The 17,196-nt window shown below is 35.8% G+C and overlaps 1 protein-coding gene across 2 annotated transcripts; it reads left to right on the top strand.

Annotated features, from left to right (window-relative positions):
• Positions 1-1,317: 1,317 nt before the first annotated feature.
• On the top strand, positions 1,318-13,399 carry LOC132616756 (probable LRR receptor-like serine/threonine-protein kinase At1g56140). 2 transcript variants are annotated; one of them, XM_060331405.1, is made up of 25 exons: positions 1,437-1,574; positions 3,736-3,889; positions 4,077-4,251; positions 4,729-4,800; positions 4,887-4,958; positions 5,046-5,117; positions 5,253-5,324; positions 6,273-6,344; positions 6,452-6,526; positions 6,677-6,748; positions 6,843-6,914; positions 7,004-7,075; positions 7,307-7,378; positions 7,461-7,526; positions 8,126-8,191; positions 8,308-8,352; positions 8,444-8,508; positions 8,848-9,224; positions 10,376-10,574; positions 10,672-10,836; positions 11,227-11,345; positions 11,658-11,868; positions 11,974-12,205; positions 12,294-12,444; positions 12,766-13,399. In XM_060331405.1, the coding sequence occupies exons 2-25, from the start codon at positions 3,856-3,858 to the stop codon at positions 13,132-13,134; spliced, it is 2,997 nt and encodes a 998-aa protein (XP_060187388.1). In that variant the 5' UTR covers positions 1,437-1,574; positions 3,736-3,855; the 3' UTR covers positions 13,135-13,399. The 2 variants fall into 2 exon arrangements, with proteins under 2 accessions (XP_060187387.1, XP_060187388.1); XM_060331404.1 differs by lacking the exon at positions 3,736-3,889 and having other exon boundaries at positions 1,318-1,574.
• The last annotated feature ends 3,797 nt before the right edge of the window (positions 13,400-17,196 follow it).

The raw sequence follows: 17,196 nt of genomic DNA, 5'->3' as shown, positions 1-17,196 counted from the left end.
CATTCTCCGGGCATCAATGCCGTCTTAAAGATGACATTAAACAACCTAGTCAGCCACTCCAAACTTGCCGGGCCCGCGCTCTTCCAGAATTCCCCCGGAATCTCATCAGGTCCGGTCGCTCTTCCCCTGCGCATCCTACGAACAACACCCTTAACCTCGTCAACCTTAATACTCCTACAATAGTCAAAGTCGCGACGCCTTCCTGTATGTTCTAAATCACCCAACACAATGTCTCTGTCCCCTTTTTCATTCAAGAGTTTGGAGAAGTATGACTGCCATCTCCGTCTAATGACAGTCTCCTCTAGCAATACTTTGCCATGCTCGTCCTTGATGCATTTTACTTGATCCACATCACGTGCCTTTCTCTCCCTCGCCTTAGCTAGCCTGAACAATTTCTGGTCCCCTCCTTTCTCTTCTAGTTCAGCATACATGCGTTCAAAAGCTGCCGTTTTTGCCGTCGAAACCGCCAACTTCGCCTCCTTCCTCGCCATCTTATAAAGTTCTGTATTCGTCCACTTCTCCACCTCATCCTTGCTTTCTATCAACTTCGCATACGCCACTTTCTTTGCTTCCACATTCCCTTGAACTTCTCCATTCCACCACCAGTCCCTTCGATGCTGACCACGACTACCTGTCGAGACCCCCAACACTTCCCTTGCTACCACCCTAATGCAACTAGCCGTCTTATCCCACATACTGGTCGCATCCCCACTACTATCCCAGGCCCCCATATCCTTCAATTTCTCTCCCATCTCCAGGGCACTAATAGTGGTCAAACTCCCCCATCTGATCCTAGGTCGGTCCTCCACGACCCTCTTCTTCCTCGTCCTCTTGATCGCTAAATCCATCACCAAGAGCTTATGTCGGGTTGTAAGATATTCGCTCGGAATGACCTTACCATCCTTGCACAGACCTTTATCATCCTTCCTAAGGAGTAAAAAGTCTATTTGAGTCTTAGCCACCGAACTACGGAAGGTTACCAAGTGTTCCTCCTTCTTTGGAAAACTCGAATTGGCTATCACCAACCCAAAAAGTGTTTATTTACCGAATAAAAAAATAAAAAAATTCTTCTAATTTATCCTATTTAAATAAGTGAGTTTTTATGTGATCAAGAAACTATATTGATTATGTAATATTTATTTAATTAAAGATAACTTAGTTAAAATATTTATTTTTGTTTAGAAATTAATATTATTTTAAAAGGTGTATAAAAGACAAAGTAAACACTTATTTTGAACCGAGGAGTATTGAACAGGTGTATTTAGTGCGCCATACTGACCTCAATTATTAGGAAAGCAGCCGACAAAAAAAGTCAGTGGCAGAGTTGCATGTTTGGCAAAATCAGCAATCGCACTATGACGATAACATAATATATATATATATATATATATATGAGTCACCAATCAAACAGTAATTCAATAAAGTTTTTCAATTAAACAAGGCAGAGATGAAGGCAAGGGGAAGATATGCTGTATTCGGGCTAAGCTTCTACTTCTTCATCATGTTTAGTCTACTGGTGGAGATAGCGGTAGCTCAAAGAAACACAACTAGTCTCCCCACTGATCCGGCTGAAGGTGCGTTCCCATTCCCTTATTTTTTTCTATCACTTCATCAACTGCTTAGATTCAGTGGCGAAGTCAGTATTTTCAGCGTAAAATATAAAGAAGTAAACGCAGAGTAAAAAATAATTTCAACTTTATACATACAACGTAATTTTTCATCGAAGAGGGTTCGGATAAAACTCTCGCCTCCGATATTTCCTCTCTCTTCTTGCTCTGTTTTCCAATCAAGTTCTTAATTACTATCAAACGATTCATAATCCACTTATAATCATCTCTTGACATATGCCAAGTTAAAATTACGGCTAGTGGTGACAAATGGGCTGGTTGACTCTGATTTGAGCGGGTTGAAATGGATTTTCATGTGTTGTTAGAGCTAGTTGAAATACGTACTATCTGTCCAGAGGCGGATTCAGAATTTAAATTTTATGGGTTCAATATTAAGATTTTTAGCAACCCATTATATTTTTTAAGTTGGGGTTCATTTCTACTACTTTTTCCAATTTTAATAATTTTTTATACAGAAATTTAGGCTCCACACCGAAAATTTGAGGTTCAGTTGAACTCCTACCTTGTAGGCTAGATAGCTTCTGTTAATCTGCTAGGCTAAACCAACCCAACATTATCTCTATGTCCTTTGTCACATTTGATGTGATACTCTTCTTTTTAGTTTGGTTAGAAAAGAATGATATCTTTATATCTAATAGGGAAAAGGGTCAAAAATTACCCTTGAGCTATCAGAAATAGGTTAAATTTTTTCATCCGTCATATTTTTGGCTTAAAAATACTTTTACGGTTACGATTTTGGATAAAAAATATCCTCCAACTAGCCAAATAACTCAAAAATACATTTCCTACAAACCGTAGCTCCTATAAAAAGGAAAAGTGGGCCGGCCAATTTTGTCCTGAACTGTCCGAAATAGAGGGTAATTTTTTTTGCAAAAAAAATAACACCGAGAGCATTTTTGAGCCAAAAACGCATCAAAGGTAAAGTTGACCTATTTCGAATAGGTGACAAGCATTTTTGACTCTTTCAATTTTTCATTTTATCTTTAATGAAATTGTTTTATATCCACATAAATTTGTGACGTGTCTTAAAGACTTAAACTACAAGTTTCAAAGTTCCAGTATCTTTCCTTTTTAAACTTCATAACCAATCAAATAAATTGGAACGAAGGAAGTATTATATATTTTTACAAAACTGAAGTATTTAAAATTAAAATAACAATAACAATATATGTTAGTGAACAAATAAATATTGGTCATATAACACTAAAAAACTTACTGTATTCAAGTAAAAAATACTCCTTCCGGCCATTTTTACTTGTCATGTATTGACTTGGCAAGCCTATTAAGGAACCAAAAATAGAAGGATAATTTTACTATATCAATAAAATTTAATTTATTATAATATCCTTTCACTCTACTACCCGATTACTAAATCATGCTTGATTTGAAGAGTTACTAATTATTATAGATCAATTTTAAGTGATGATATAAAAACTTATACACGATCACTTAAACTCGTTTATTACATATGCTTCCCTTTGATTGTATGAATATTCCTTAATTTAAAATTTATGTGATGTTGTTTAATTTTGAAGCATTTCAATATAATCATTATTTCACTAGGAATATTTTTATATAATTTTTCACAATTTAAAAAAATATAAATTCGTATAATAATTCAAAATTTGAATTTTGGTTTAGTGTTTCTTAAAAAAGATATTTATATTTCTTCTATCACCAATATGTTTCTTAAGCCAAGTTAATAAGTTTTCTAAATTTCCTGTCCAGTCTACACACTGTCATATAAAATTGGACTAGGAGTAAATTTAAATACAAAAATTTCTACATTTCAAATTGAATGTTTTGATTTGATTTCAGGGTCCACGAGTGATTTTTGTTTTTGGATCATAATACTAAGAAAAAAGATGCATTTGAATCTGTAAAGGTAGTCTCATCTGATTTTATTATATAAAATATGACGTGTATAACAAAATCCGTTTTTAAGACAATATTTGAAGACTTTAAAGATGAGGGCATTCAATTGAATTGGGAGTACTACTTCGTATTGTACCTTTTTATGTGGCCTCTTTTCACCAACCTTAAATTCATACTATATTTTCATTTTTCACCCGTGCCCATTGAGGTCCCAATTAATCTGAATTCGCAGGCGAGATTGTATCCTACCATAGTCCTTGTCGGTGACCTTAAATTCATATTTGTGGTGAAGAGCTAGCCAGCCAGGGGCACGATCCCTTCAAATGTCTTTTGCTGGAAAGTTACACTGTATATGCACGATCAAAACGACTCCATTATTTATGCATGTATGATAGATATTGAATTATCTTCTCTGTATGTTTACCTTTTAATATTTTGAAATTTTGTTGGCTCAGCCACCACTAAGCGCCACAAGGAGCATTTGTTCATTGTGACAACAAGATCAAGTTTGTGAATCTTTTATCTTGGCATCTTTAATTAGATTCTCAAAGTTGTGAGTTACTGATGCTGCAGCCCGTGCTTTGAACTCCATCTTCCAAAAATGGGGCATTTCTGCAACAAATCAGTGGAACATTAGTGGTGAGTTATGCAGTGGAGCCGCCATTGGTTTAACTTTGATCCAAGATATTAATCCACCCGCCATCAAATGCTATGTTTGTTCTGCCACTCATTGTCATATCACTGGCTTGTAAGTCACTCTTTTCCCCTACTCAATCGTTCAACAACTATTATATATACACAAATAATAATTTTGACTTCGTATATACAATATAGTTTTCCAACGAACCTGTAGCTCTACCTCTGCTCAATCTTACTGCTAGTCATAGCCCATGCCTTTTGTCATCCCTTAGTTTTTTGGTCCGCGTTCTTTACTTTAATGACATTTGTCTAAGATACAAAAAAGTTTTAGAGGTAAGAGGTGCTACTTTTAATGTATATACATATAGAGAGAGACATTTAAAAAAAAATTATTTAGATTGTCTTTATACACTCCTAGACACACGCACGCTTACTAGTTACATGTTGGATCCATCTCTATTTTTTTAAAAGTTTGATCTCAAAGAATCTTAATATTGCTGCTATGTTTTCTTGTATGCAATATGTAGTGTTCGGGATATTTACTTAACATGTAACTCTGACTTCTCTTTTCAATCGCCATTTAAAGGAGGATTGTTGAATTGGACGTCGTGGGTGAAATTCCAGATGAATTATGGAGCCTTACCTTCCTCAATGATCTGTACTTGCTTCGTCCTAAGTGAAGTTTTATTATATCCTGTTCATGTTTTATCTCCCCGCTACTGATATTTTAGTTATAAATTGCAGCAATTTGGGCCGAAATTACTTAACAGGCACACTGTCCCCATCCATTGGCAATCTGACTCGGATGCAATACCTGTAAGTCTACTCTAATTCAGTTATTTATACTCGTGATATTTTTGGTATCCAAATGTTTGGAATAATTTAAATGTTTTGTGTCTCCAGAAACATTGGCATTAATGCTTTATCAGGGGAGCTTCCAAAGGAACTTGGGTTGCTGAGTGACTTAAGATCATTGTATGTTCTCAAAATTATGTCCTTTGGACCCTTGGTTTCATGATAGATCGTTAATGCATGAAAAGCATCGATTTCTATTGATCATTTCTTTTGCATTTATTCATCTCAAAGGATGTAAGTTTCCCTGTGCTGCAGTGGTTTCGGCGCAAACAACTTCTCTGGACCTCTGCCTTCAGAGCTTGGTAACTTAACAAGACTGGAACAGATGTAAGTTATGATGCACTGTTTTACATCTTAAAAACTGATCTTAATTGTTAGATTTTAGCATTTTGCATGGAAATATTATATGTTTATGAATATCATATTGAATCTGGTGTATTGCAATTGTTTTAGTTTATACATCAAATGCAAGTCCCTGATATTATATTGTAGAGCAGGAGGTTGTCAATGATCTAATGCAGTCTATGTTCTGCTTGCTCTATTTTCATGCCAGTGGAGGAGTATAGGAATTAAATCCATCTCTGGTTTTCTATATAAAGTAATCATTCTTCATCTGAAGAATATGATAAGCTATGCCAGGTTGTTAATATTTGTCACATGAATAATAAAAAGATGCAGAAAACAACATGGCCAAGACATATAACTCTCATTTTAGGTATGTTAGCATCCATCTTTCTTGCCCCTCTTTCTTTTGTTTCTCATCCGTTCTATATGTCTGAAGCTTTAAAATTTTAATTTGAACTTGCAACATCCGGTACAGAAATAGAAAGGAAGGAGGGGATCTTAGTAGTTCAGTTGGTTGACTACTTAAACTTTCACCTTGTTGGTGAGGGTTCGATTCCCCACATTATAATCCCTTCCCCTTCCCCTACCCCCCCCCCCCCCCCCCCCTTTTTTTTTTTTTTAAAAGAAATAGAAAGGAAGAAAAAATAGTATAAATTGGAATATATAGCACACTGTTGAGACAAAACAGATGCCAAACAATAAAACATACTCTAACAAAGACATCAGAGTTTACATCAAACATAGGATCAATGGCGTGTTGAACTATTTCTCCAACAGATCTCATGTCTGAAACAATATCTAACATGCATATGATAGAGAAAGCATCATATGTGGACAATGAAAAGTTAAGTTTTACTATAAGTTATTTTCTCTTGACCTTCTTTAATAGTTTTTTATCTTTTCTGAAGAAAAAACTGTTTCCTTGCGTAGTTATATCGACGCAAACGGTGTTAGTGGTCCAATACCCTTGACGTTCGCAAAACTGCAGAACTTGGCTACTGTGTAAGAGCTCTCTTGTCACATGTTCCTTCTTTATCTTCCCAACTTTTACTTGGACAAAATTTGTGTGTAGTGAATCTCACTGGAAACTTAACTGTTCGCGCTTTCAGGTCAGCTTCAGGTAATGATTTTACAGGGAGGATTCCTGATTTCATTGGGAATAATTGGACAAAGCTTACTACATTGTGAGACCACAGTTACTTGAACTATGTCCAGTTTGTATTCTCGAATTCTTTTGAGAATGGTGTCTTACTTTTTTCATGCAGCACTGCTATAATGCCATTACTGCATCTCCTATCTAGCATAGTCCGTGACTTCTCTTTCTATTGCCGCAGGAGGCTCCAAGGAAATGCTTTTGAGGGTCCAATACCAGCTTCCTTTTCCAACTTAACCTCTTTGGTCGAGCTGTGAGTTTTAATGACTTTTATGTTTTGCTCATAGTTTAAAGTCCACTTCTACATTTAGCAGAATCTGATTTTTCCTCTTCTGCATAACTAACAGGAGAATAAGTGATCTATCCAATGGGAGCTCTTCATTTGACTTTCTCAGGAATATGAAGTCTCTAAGCAAGCTGTAAGGAACATGATATAGCACCACATGCTACAAAGCTTGACATTTTATTTCTTTTCTTCTTCTCTGACAAACTAAATTTGATATTTCAGGGTTTTACGAAATAACAACATTTCAGGTTCCATCCCACCTAACATTGGAGAATATGAGAGCTTGTCACTACTGTAAGTTCTGAGCATCATAACGTTCATATAAACTTCGTAAGTCCTGAGTATTGTGGATGAACTCCTATTATCTCACTTAATTATATGACCATGGCATGATATGCCTGAGCATAAAAACTTCTAACATGCGTCCTGCTACTATATTCAACTCGAATTCTAGTGGAAGACATAGAACCCCTCGTTGATCACATATTAATCCTTTGGGCTAACTTATATTTATCTTTTTCTCAGGGATTTGAGCTTCAACAATTTGACTGGGCTTATTCCAGATGCACTTTTCAATATGACTTCGCTGACTCACTTGTAATAGATGATTTAATCTCTGCTTATCTTTGATGCCACCATAACGATGTCTTCATGTGCTAAAGCCCTATTCAATCATCAGGTTTCTTGGTGATAACAAGCTAACAGGCGTCCTGCCAGCTCAGAAGACGCAGTCCCTCCATACTATGTGTGTAACTCTTGTTTTTATATGATTTCATCATCAAGGCGTCAAATATCATTTTTGTTGGAACGAATATGCTTTTCAAGCATTTTCTCTATCTTATTAAGCAGAATACAGTATGGATATTCTCTGCAATGTGGTCTGGAAGGGGTAAAACACGTTCAGATATTGCGACTTAGAAGTTGCATTTACTGATTGTGTTTTACAAGTTGCATTTCATGACTACGTTTATAAAACTCATTCTTTGAACGCGATTTGAACTAACGTCATATGCCAGACGGCCCGTTAGGTCAGTTAGCTTGGAGGACCCCAGAACGCATTCCTTGAATGCATTTTGGGCAAGATGTCTTTTTATCTTATGGCCTTTAGAGGGTTGCAGCCTGGAATTTTCAAGATGTACCATTGAAAAGCCTTCTTGAACTGATGCTGCAAATCCAGCCGCATAAGTCTAAATTTTATTGCTAAACACCTTTTTGTCTATCTTTCTAGATGCCACTATCTCTGTTTAACTTAATCCCATCACCATAAAGTTTATTGAGTAATAATTTCTAGGATGAAATAAATGCTTTAGTATTTGTTTCTTAATATCCCATCTTTTCATGTAGAGATTTATCATACAATGGGTTATCTGGAAGCTTCCCTACTTGGATCAATGAGCAAAATCTGCAATTGTATGTATGAGAAAAGCTGAATTTATATAATGCTTGCCTACTCCTTTTTCCCCTACCTTTTGGTCCCAGTTTCCACTGTGATCATCATGCTAATACTGATACTTGACAACTTGCAGAAATTTAGTTGGCAACAACTTTACAATAGAACAATCAGACAGCAGGTAATCCGAATTTAAGTTGTCAACAATTGTGCAATTATAATTGTCCCTGTATTCGAAGACTTAAACAGGTGGATACTTCCTTTAATTTCAGTTCTCTGCCTTCGGGGTTAAATTGTCTTCAGCGGAATTTCCCTTGCAATCGGGGATCTCCGAGATGTAAGTGCTTCATACAATTCCTTGATGACAAAAATCCTACTCCAAGTTTCTGGTTCCGTTAATATGATTAAGTTTGAAAATATCTGTCCTATACATTTTGTCTACAAACCAAAATATAAGAATGGCCAGTATCCATCTAGTTGAATTGGTCCATTTAAGATGATATACCTAAATCTGTAGTATTGACCCTACGCTTTCTGTTCTTAAGATATGTCGTTTACCAAGAAAAGAAGGGGGAGGTGAAGTAGGACATCTGCTACTCATTCTACTGCTAGTGTTCTAATATAAAACTGTTTACTGTTTCTTATATTCTCATGCATGTATTTTCATAATTCACAGATTCCAGCTTTGCAATTAAATGTGGAGGACCTCAAATAACATCTACTAATCAGATATTGTATGAGAGGGAGAATGAGACTCTGGGTCCAGCGACATATTTCATGACTAATACAGGGAGGTGGGCTGTTAGTAATGTTGGTCTGCCTTCTGACCGTACAGATCAGGACTACGCAAGCTTCTCCTCATCTCAGTTTACAAACACCTTGGACTCGGAGCTCTTCCAAACTGCACGAATTTCCGCTGGATCACTTAGATACTATGGCTTGGGCCTTGAGAATGGTAATTACACTGTGAACCTCCTGTTTGCTGAGTCAGAAATCTTAAATCCCACAACTTGGCATAGTCTTGGAAGACGTATATTTGACGTCTATGTACAGGTATGCATTATTTTTTTAAATATACTTTTACATTTTAGATAACCATCATCTTGAGCGGTTTAGAATTGGGAGCGGCAAAGCAAAGATCATCACTAAGATAATCATGAATAGTTGCTTGGTGTTTTCTCCTCAGTCAGTATGTTGCTTTATTATCTATTGCATTGAGCTTTCAAAATTCAAGATTTTGATGTCTCAATGCTAATCAGGTTTTGTTTCTGAATTGGACTGCTAAACGCCTCGAGATATCAGTTATTGATGTCATTTCCTGTTTTGGCTATGGATCAATAATTTCTTATTTATTAATTAGATAAGAGCCCGAGGTGTGTTAAGAGAGCTATGCTCAGTGTCCAGCGCCCCTTCACCGCCCCAGCTAACCATGTATGGAGGACCTTGAACACGGGGAAGAAAAAATAAAAATATATTTTTGATATTTAGGAATTTGGTACATAACCTGCAAGAGAGGGGCTACCTTCAGAACACCTGAACAATCATGAGCTCCAGAATCTTTAGTAGGGCGTCTTTCTAGCCGTGTCTTATTTTAAGGCTATAGAGAAAATCTTATTTGCCTTGAAGTCATTTTATTCATAAACGACGAAATATTGGAATGATTTGAGTCCGGAAAGAGTATCACTTTGATTTTGAGGATTCATATAGCCGATCCCAACTTTGAGGCACTGTTGATTGATCGGTTGAAGTGTGTGACCATCTCATCTAAAAGCTTAAGCTGTTAGACAGAATACACTTTATTTACTTAGTTATATTCTCAACACGCCCCCTCACGTACGGGCCTGATTCCTTTTTTTCATGAGCCAAGCACGTGAAAATTCTTTTTGATAATGGGTAGCGGTGATATTCGATCCCAAGACCTCTGCCTGTTCTGATACCGTGTTGAAGTGTGTGACCATCTCATCTAAAAGCTTAAGCTGTTAGAGAGAACACACTTTATTTACTTAGTTATATTCTCAACAGAGATATATTGTCTTCCTTTCGTTTTCCATTCCTCCAAATGAAAATCTCCACCTTAGTTCACTGTGTTGAGCCATTTAATACTGCTCACAACAAAAGTGCATGTTTAGTAGAAATAATATTTTTCTCCTTTCCTACCTTTAAAGCATAATTGACTTATTAATTTTATGATCAACTTTTTCCAGGGAATTCGGGAATTGAAAGATTTTGACATTCGGAAGGAGGCTGGGGGACGCTCCCTCAGAGCTGTTCAAAAGCAATATAAAGTTCAGGTTTCTGAAAATCATCTCGAGATACATCTTTTCTGGGCTGGAAAAGGGACCTGCTGTGTACCTAGACAAGGTACATATGGACCTTCTATATCAGCAATTAGCGCAACCCCAGGTATCCATGAATTGCAGACATCCTGTACAGTGCAAAGTAAATTAGATTCTGAAAAGTAGGCATGCAGAGTGTATTGAGACTGCTAAGCTTTTTACAGATTTTATTCCCACTGTTAGCAACCAGCCTCCTACTACAAAAAAGAACCGGACTGGTCTGATTGTGGGTGTTGTTGTTGGCCTTGGAGTCATAAGCTTGATTTCAGTAATTGCTGTCTGTTACCTAATTCAGAAAAGAAAACAGCAGCAGGCTCTTGAGGATGAAGGTGAGAAATGCAAACTGATCTAGAATGGTTCGTCCATTTTTTGACTTTTAAGTGATTCATCTTTCTTGAAGTTTAACCGCCTCTTGGAAGCTGCCTAAGACCGGATCTTACAGAAAAGTCTGCTTAGCAACACTTTCATTCAGGATTCTTTTTGGAAGAGTTTCTGGAAATGTTTGTTCATATCTTGATTTTGACACTTCCATTTAGAGAGTGGTTAAAAGTAATACATATGAATTGAAGAGCAAGAGTTATTAATGCAAGGAGTCACCTCATGCATTCCTTCGTTTTTTTCAGCATATGAAATAACGTATAATGTATATGCCTAGTGTGTAAGTCCCAGGGATTGATTCATTTGGCTTATTAATGACATGTTTCCCATCAACTCTGCAGAGTTCCTGGGGATAGATACCAGACCCTACACTTTCAGCTATTCAGAACTTCGAGCTGCGACTGGTGACTTCTCTATTTCTAATAAGCTTGGAGAAGGAGGTTTTGGACCAGTTTACAAGGTAATCCATTCTTCCACATGAATTGCTGAAGTAACTAGTGTTCCCAATATTACTATGTTTGTTGCACCTATAGCTCACATGTTTCTCAAATAGACCATGTTCTTTTCAATGTTTTTCTGTGGAGTGATCTCATTATTTCCATTTGTAGATGCTGTGGCCTCGATTAACTTATATCCCGAAAACACATGAACAACAAACAAATAATCTGCATCTCTGCCATCAAGAAATGTTTTGTGACTAAATACTTGTGCATTCTTGTTTGCTTTAGTTTTGCTATTGTCTGAACGTTGAACAAACTTTTGTGGTCCATAGGGAACACTTGAGGATGAGAGGGTTGTTGCTGTAAAACAACTGTCTGTGGCATCACATCAAGGAAAGAGTCAGTTTGTGGCAGAGATTGCCACTATATCTGCTGTACAGCACCGTAATCTTGTGAAACTCTATGGTTGCTGCATCGAGGGAGATAAACGATTACTTGTTTATGAGTATCTTGAAAACAAGAGTCTAGATCAAGCATTATTTGGTACTAATGAATACAATATCTTGGAGTTTCTGTTTTTCCTCATATAAGAGAAGAAAAAACACTTCTCATTTTTATAGAATTGAGGTTTTGACTTCAATTGCGCAGAGAATGGATCTTTATATCTTGACTGGCCAATACGCTTCCAGATATGCTTGGGAGTGGCAAAGGGTCTAGCGTATCTTCACGAGGAATCTCGAGTCCGTATTGTCCATCGAGATGTCAAGGCTAGTAATATTCTGCTTGATGCAGACCTAAATCCTAAAATTTCAGATTTTGGATTGGCAAAACTTTACGATGACAAACAGACTCATATACAAACTGGTGTTGCAGGCACAATGTAAGATCCTCAAAATTGAAGATCTGTCAAATCTTTTACTCCTTTCCTATGGTTTTGTTTCATGAAGCTCGTGTTTATTTTCTTGTAGAGGGTATCTTGCACCAGAATATGCCATGCGCGGACATCTGACAGAGAAGGCTGATGTGTTTAGCTTCGGAGTTGTAGCTCTAGAGATCGTCAGTGGTAGACCAAACAAGGACCAGAGCTTGGAAGAAGCCAAGATCTACCTTCTTGAGTGGGTAAAGTCCTTTCCTTCTTTGCTCGTAGTTAAAAATTAGAACAATGAAATATATGTATTTACTCTCGGTTGATGCTGCAAGTGGTTCGCAACTTCTAGCTTAGCAGGCATTTAATCCAATGGTAATAATGGAATATTCAACAAACACCAAGTAGAATTAACGAAATGGAAGAATTTGTCCTTTGCATTCATACTTTTCTACTTTTAATCTTCTGTTGTCTTTTAAGGCTTTGACTTATCGCACTGTGGTTCCTACATGTATCATTTAGTTCTAATCATATTCATCGCATATCATTGACTCCTGTGTATACTGCTGTTCTAGGCTTGGCAGCTTCATGAGAACAAGCACCAAACTAAGCTGGTGGATGCAAATCTATCTGAATTTGATGTAAATGAAGTGAAAAAAGTAATAGGGATAGCTCTACTATGCACTCAAACATCCCCAGCACTACGACCCTCAATGTCCCGTGTAATAGCTATGCTTACTGGAGATGCTGAGGTTGCCGCGGTGACTTCCAAACCTGGATACCTGACTGACTGGAAGTTTAATGATACGACGACCTTCATGACCAATCATTCTTCGCAAATGCACAATCCATCAGTGGGTACTAGTACACCCGTCGATACAGATTATCCACCATCAGGTGCTGAAACACCAATGCTCGATGACATCATTGCAGAGGGTAGATGAAATCTTTTATTTTTCAGTCAGAGATGAAGCAGGACATCAGATAATTTTTTACCCTTTTGTTTGCTTTGAAGACTTCATCTTTCTTTAGTTTCTTTCTGCATGTATTATAACCATTTGTGTATCGCTTTTCATTTGATGTGATATCATTTTTTAGTCTGCTGAAAAACATATCCAACATTTTATATTTTTAAGACAATTGAACTTTAGATTTTTCATTTCCTCTGTAATGAGCTTATTTATAGTCACAAGTTTCAAAGTTTCAGTACTCCCTCAGGTTCAAAATAAGTGTCTACTTAGCCTTCCGCTTTGATTCAAAATAAGTTTCCACTAATACAATCAAGAAGAGTTTTGGGTTAAACTTGTCCCTTATCTATGAGAGTAGGTTCATTTTAGTCCCTCAAATATTATCTTGAGCATATTTGATCCCTTATCTATGGGAGTAGGTTCATTTTGGTCCCTTAAATATAACACTAAGTATATTTAATCCCTTAACTATGCTAAAGTGGGGCACTTTTGGTTCCCCTAATAGAACCCGTTTAAAAAGTAACGGTACTAAATCCATGTGATACTCATGTGACTCGTAAAAGGCTAAACCCATCGGATAAAATGCAATGCAGAGTAATGGCATTTCTCTAAAAAATGCAACTCATATAAGATATTAGCAAAGCAACTCATAATATTTGGATCATATGGTTGGTAACCAACTCTTAAACGGTAATCTGGCAGTACACATGGAACCGTTCCACTTATTTTAGAAGCATGTGAATATAAAGTTTTTTTTGTTAAATATTAAAAAATTAAAATTCTTTTTAACAACTGTTATAAATTATCTTAATTTGCATTTAGAAGCATGTGAATGCAAATTTCAATATATTAGATAAAATTTCTGCCTGTTTTAAAGAATGAGTTTAGTATTTTTGTCCAATGGGTTTAGCCTCTTATAAGTCACGTGAGTGTCACATTGGTTTAGCACCGTTACTTTTTAAACGGGTTCTATTAGGGGAACCAAAAGTGCCTCACTTTAGCATAGTTAAGGGATTAAATATGCTTAGCGTTATATTTGAGGGACCAAAATGAACCTACTCCCATAGATAAGAGATCAAATATGCTCAGGATAGTATTTGAGGGACCAAAATGAACTTACTCCCATAGATAAGGGACAATTTTAAACCAAACCTCCAATCAAGAAAGAATTAACTTTGTTTTTTAAGATTTGCCCATATTTACTCAAGGCAATAAATAAGCAAGAGTCTTATTGATCAAGGATGGTTAAGTCGATATACCTATTTTTTTCTAGGAGCTAGAGTTTTCTTATAGGAGTTAGCATTTTCTTAAGCAGTGTGAAAAAGGCTAAGTGCACACTTATTTTGAACCGGAGAGGGTATCTTTCTTTTTTGAATTTCATGACTAATTAATTTTCATTACATAAATTAGGACGAAAAGAGTATTATGTATTTATACAAAATTGAATTATTTAATTAGAATATATGTTAGTAGTAATTAAATTTGATTATATAACACTCCTAAAACTTATTCAAAGTAAAAGATATGTCAACTATCATTACAAATATAGAGAAATGACAATTTTTTTTTGCTTCTCCACTTCTGGTTAACGATAATTCTTATTCGGCTATCCTTTCCTCTAGTTTCCTTTTATTTGTTCGTGAACTTAAAATTGATGTTAACTCTTTTCCTCTCACTGTGTATGTATGTGTTTATATGTGGTGCGGAATTTGGGAGTGAAAATTGTAAGCCTGTTATTTTTTTTTTAATGTTTTTTCTTCTTCTAATTCTTCTAAGTATAATTAGATGATGAAATCCCGTGCTAGCACGGGCCCAACATAAAAAATAATACCACAATTGTTTTAGTCTGTCTAAAAAAATAATATATTTTTATATTTAGAAATCATTTAACTTGAAACTTCCTCTTTTACCTTTAATGAAATGATTTAAATCCACACAAATATCTATAACTTATTTTAGACCACAAGTTTCAAAGATCTTTCCTTTCTTTTTTAAATTTCGTGCCTAGTTAAATTATGTCACATAAATTAGGACAGAGAGAGTACCTTTTAGTAATATAATTATGAATTTTTTATTATAAAAAGTATTATAATTCAATTAACTGAAAATATCAATAAATTATTTTATTTAGTCCGCTTCTCTCATATATGACTTTTTTGGTTTGGTTCTCCAATTGAAAATTTTGAAATACACCTTCTCCTACCGAATTTCATGCCATCATCTCTTTCTACTCAACAACACTTAAAAGCGCTTTCATGTGTTAGCATCTGCTGTAGTCATAAATTTTTAAGTATAGACCAACTTCATCATTTTAAGAAAATATGTGTATACGTTTCTTGACCGTTTATATTTCGCCTTCTTGATGTTATTCCTCATTATTTGTGTGAGACGTATGTGTCTAAACTTATACCCAAAGGTATAAGTTTTTAAATCTTTTTATTTTATGACTTCTTTAGCGGTTTATGTGTTCAATTTAAATCGTTATTTTTTTCCCTGAATTTCTCTTCTTTAAATTTTCTCTAAGCGTACCTACCATTTTCTAAACTTATTATCATTATTTAAATGTCCTATTTTTTTGTTGTTGCAATTTTCTCCTACTTCTTCACGTGGGCCCCACCTTTTTTTGGCAATTGTCTCCTAATTCTTCACGTGGGCCCCACCCTTTTTTTTTACAATTGTCTCCTAATTCTTCACGTGGACCCCACCTTAAATTTTTTATCTCTACTACTATAGAAGAGTGGGCCCCACCTTAAATTTGGTTTTTTTTACTATCATGGAAGAGTGTGCCCCACCTTAATTTTTTTTTTTTTTTTATAATTTACTATTATAGAAGACCGTTTATATTTCGTCTTCTTGATGTTATTCCTCATTATTTGTATGAGACGTATGTGTCTAAACTTATACCCAAAGGTATAAGTTTTAAATATTTTGGTTTTATGACTTCTTTAGCGGTTTTTGTGTTCAATTTAAATCGTTATTTCTTTTTTTCTGAATTTCTCTTCTTTAAATTTTCTCTAACCGTACCTTTAAGATTTTCTGAACTTATTATCATTATTTAAATGTCTTTTTTTTCTTTTGCAATTGTCTCCTAATTCTTCACGTGGGCTCCACCTTAAATTTGTTTTTTGTTTTTTTAATTTCTACTATTATAAAAGTGTGGGCCCTTAATTTTTTTTAATTTATAGAAGAGTGGGCCCTAGTGGTGGACGACGATCCATATAGAAACTCATGTTTCTAGATGTTACTAGATGGTGTATGTTGCACCTCGAAAATTTTCCGTTAACGTACAGTGAATAGACTAACGAAGGGCACGACGTATACGATGTTTTGATAAGTAAGAAATAGCATTTGATGATCCTAATCGAGATTTCAAAGACATTTGAGGTAAGGGAAGAAAGTTGTCAAGGAAAGTAAGGGATATGTTGTGTGTCGGGCAAGATTTACGAGTACCGAATTAATGATGGATTAATGATGTTTTGGAGAAGAGTTATAATGTCCCTTAGATTGGTAATGAGGTGCTAAACAAGTGTCAAGAAGGTTCCATAAGGATTGGAGGTCAAACGAGTCGACGAGAACGAACTTCGGAAAGCTGGGCATTATACGGCCCAACATATTGGTCGTATAAAACATACTGGCCGTATGTTAGGCCGTATGTTGAGCCCAGAATGGAGTCTTCACTGGACCAAATCTACGGCCAGACATACAGCCAGTATAATTTATACGGAGTTGGTCCGTAGAATCTGGTCGGGACAGTTTCTAAATTAAATTTAAGGGACCAACCTCATTTCATTTATTTCATTTCCTCACTTCACACTTCAAGAATTCTCTAGAACCCTCTACACTTTTCATCCACAATAACCCAAGAAAAATCTATGATCAACTTCATCAAACCAACAAAATCAAGTGTAAGAAACTTATTGAAGTTCATCTAAGCCAAGAAATTTCAATGGAAGTGAACTAGGGTTTTGGTGCAAGAAGAGTATTTCCACTCAAGGCTTATTCTTCCATTATCTAAGGTGAGTTCAATGATCATTCCAT

The sequence above is a fragment of the Lycium barbarum genome, chromosome 11 (genome assembly GCF_019175385.1).
Source record: "Lycium barbarum isolate Lr01 chromosome 11, ASM1917538v2, whole genome shotgun sequence".
Lineage (NCBI taxonomy): Eukaryota > Viridiplantae > Streptophyta > Magnoliopsida > Solanales > Solanaceae > Lycium > Lycium barbarum.
Note: the sequence above shows the minus strand (reverse complement) of the source record. Positions and strands in the feature narration are given on the sequence as shown.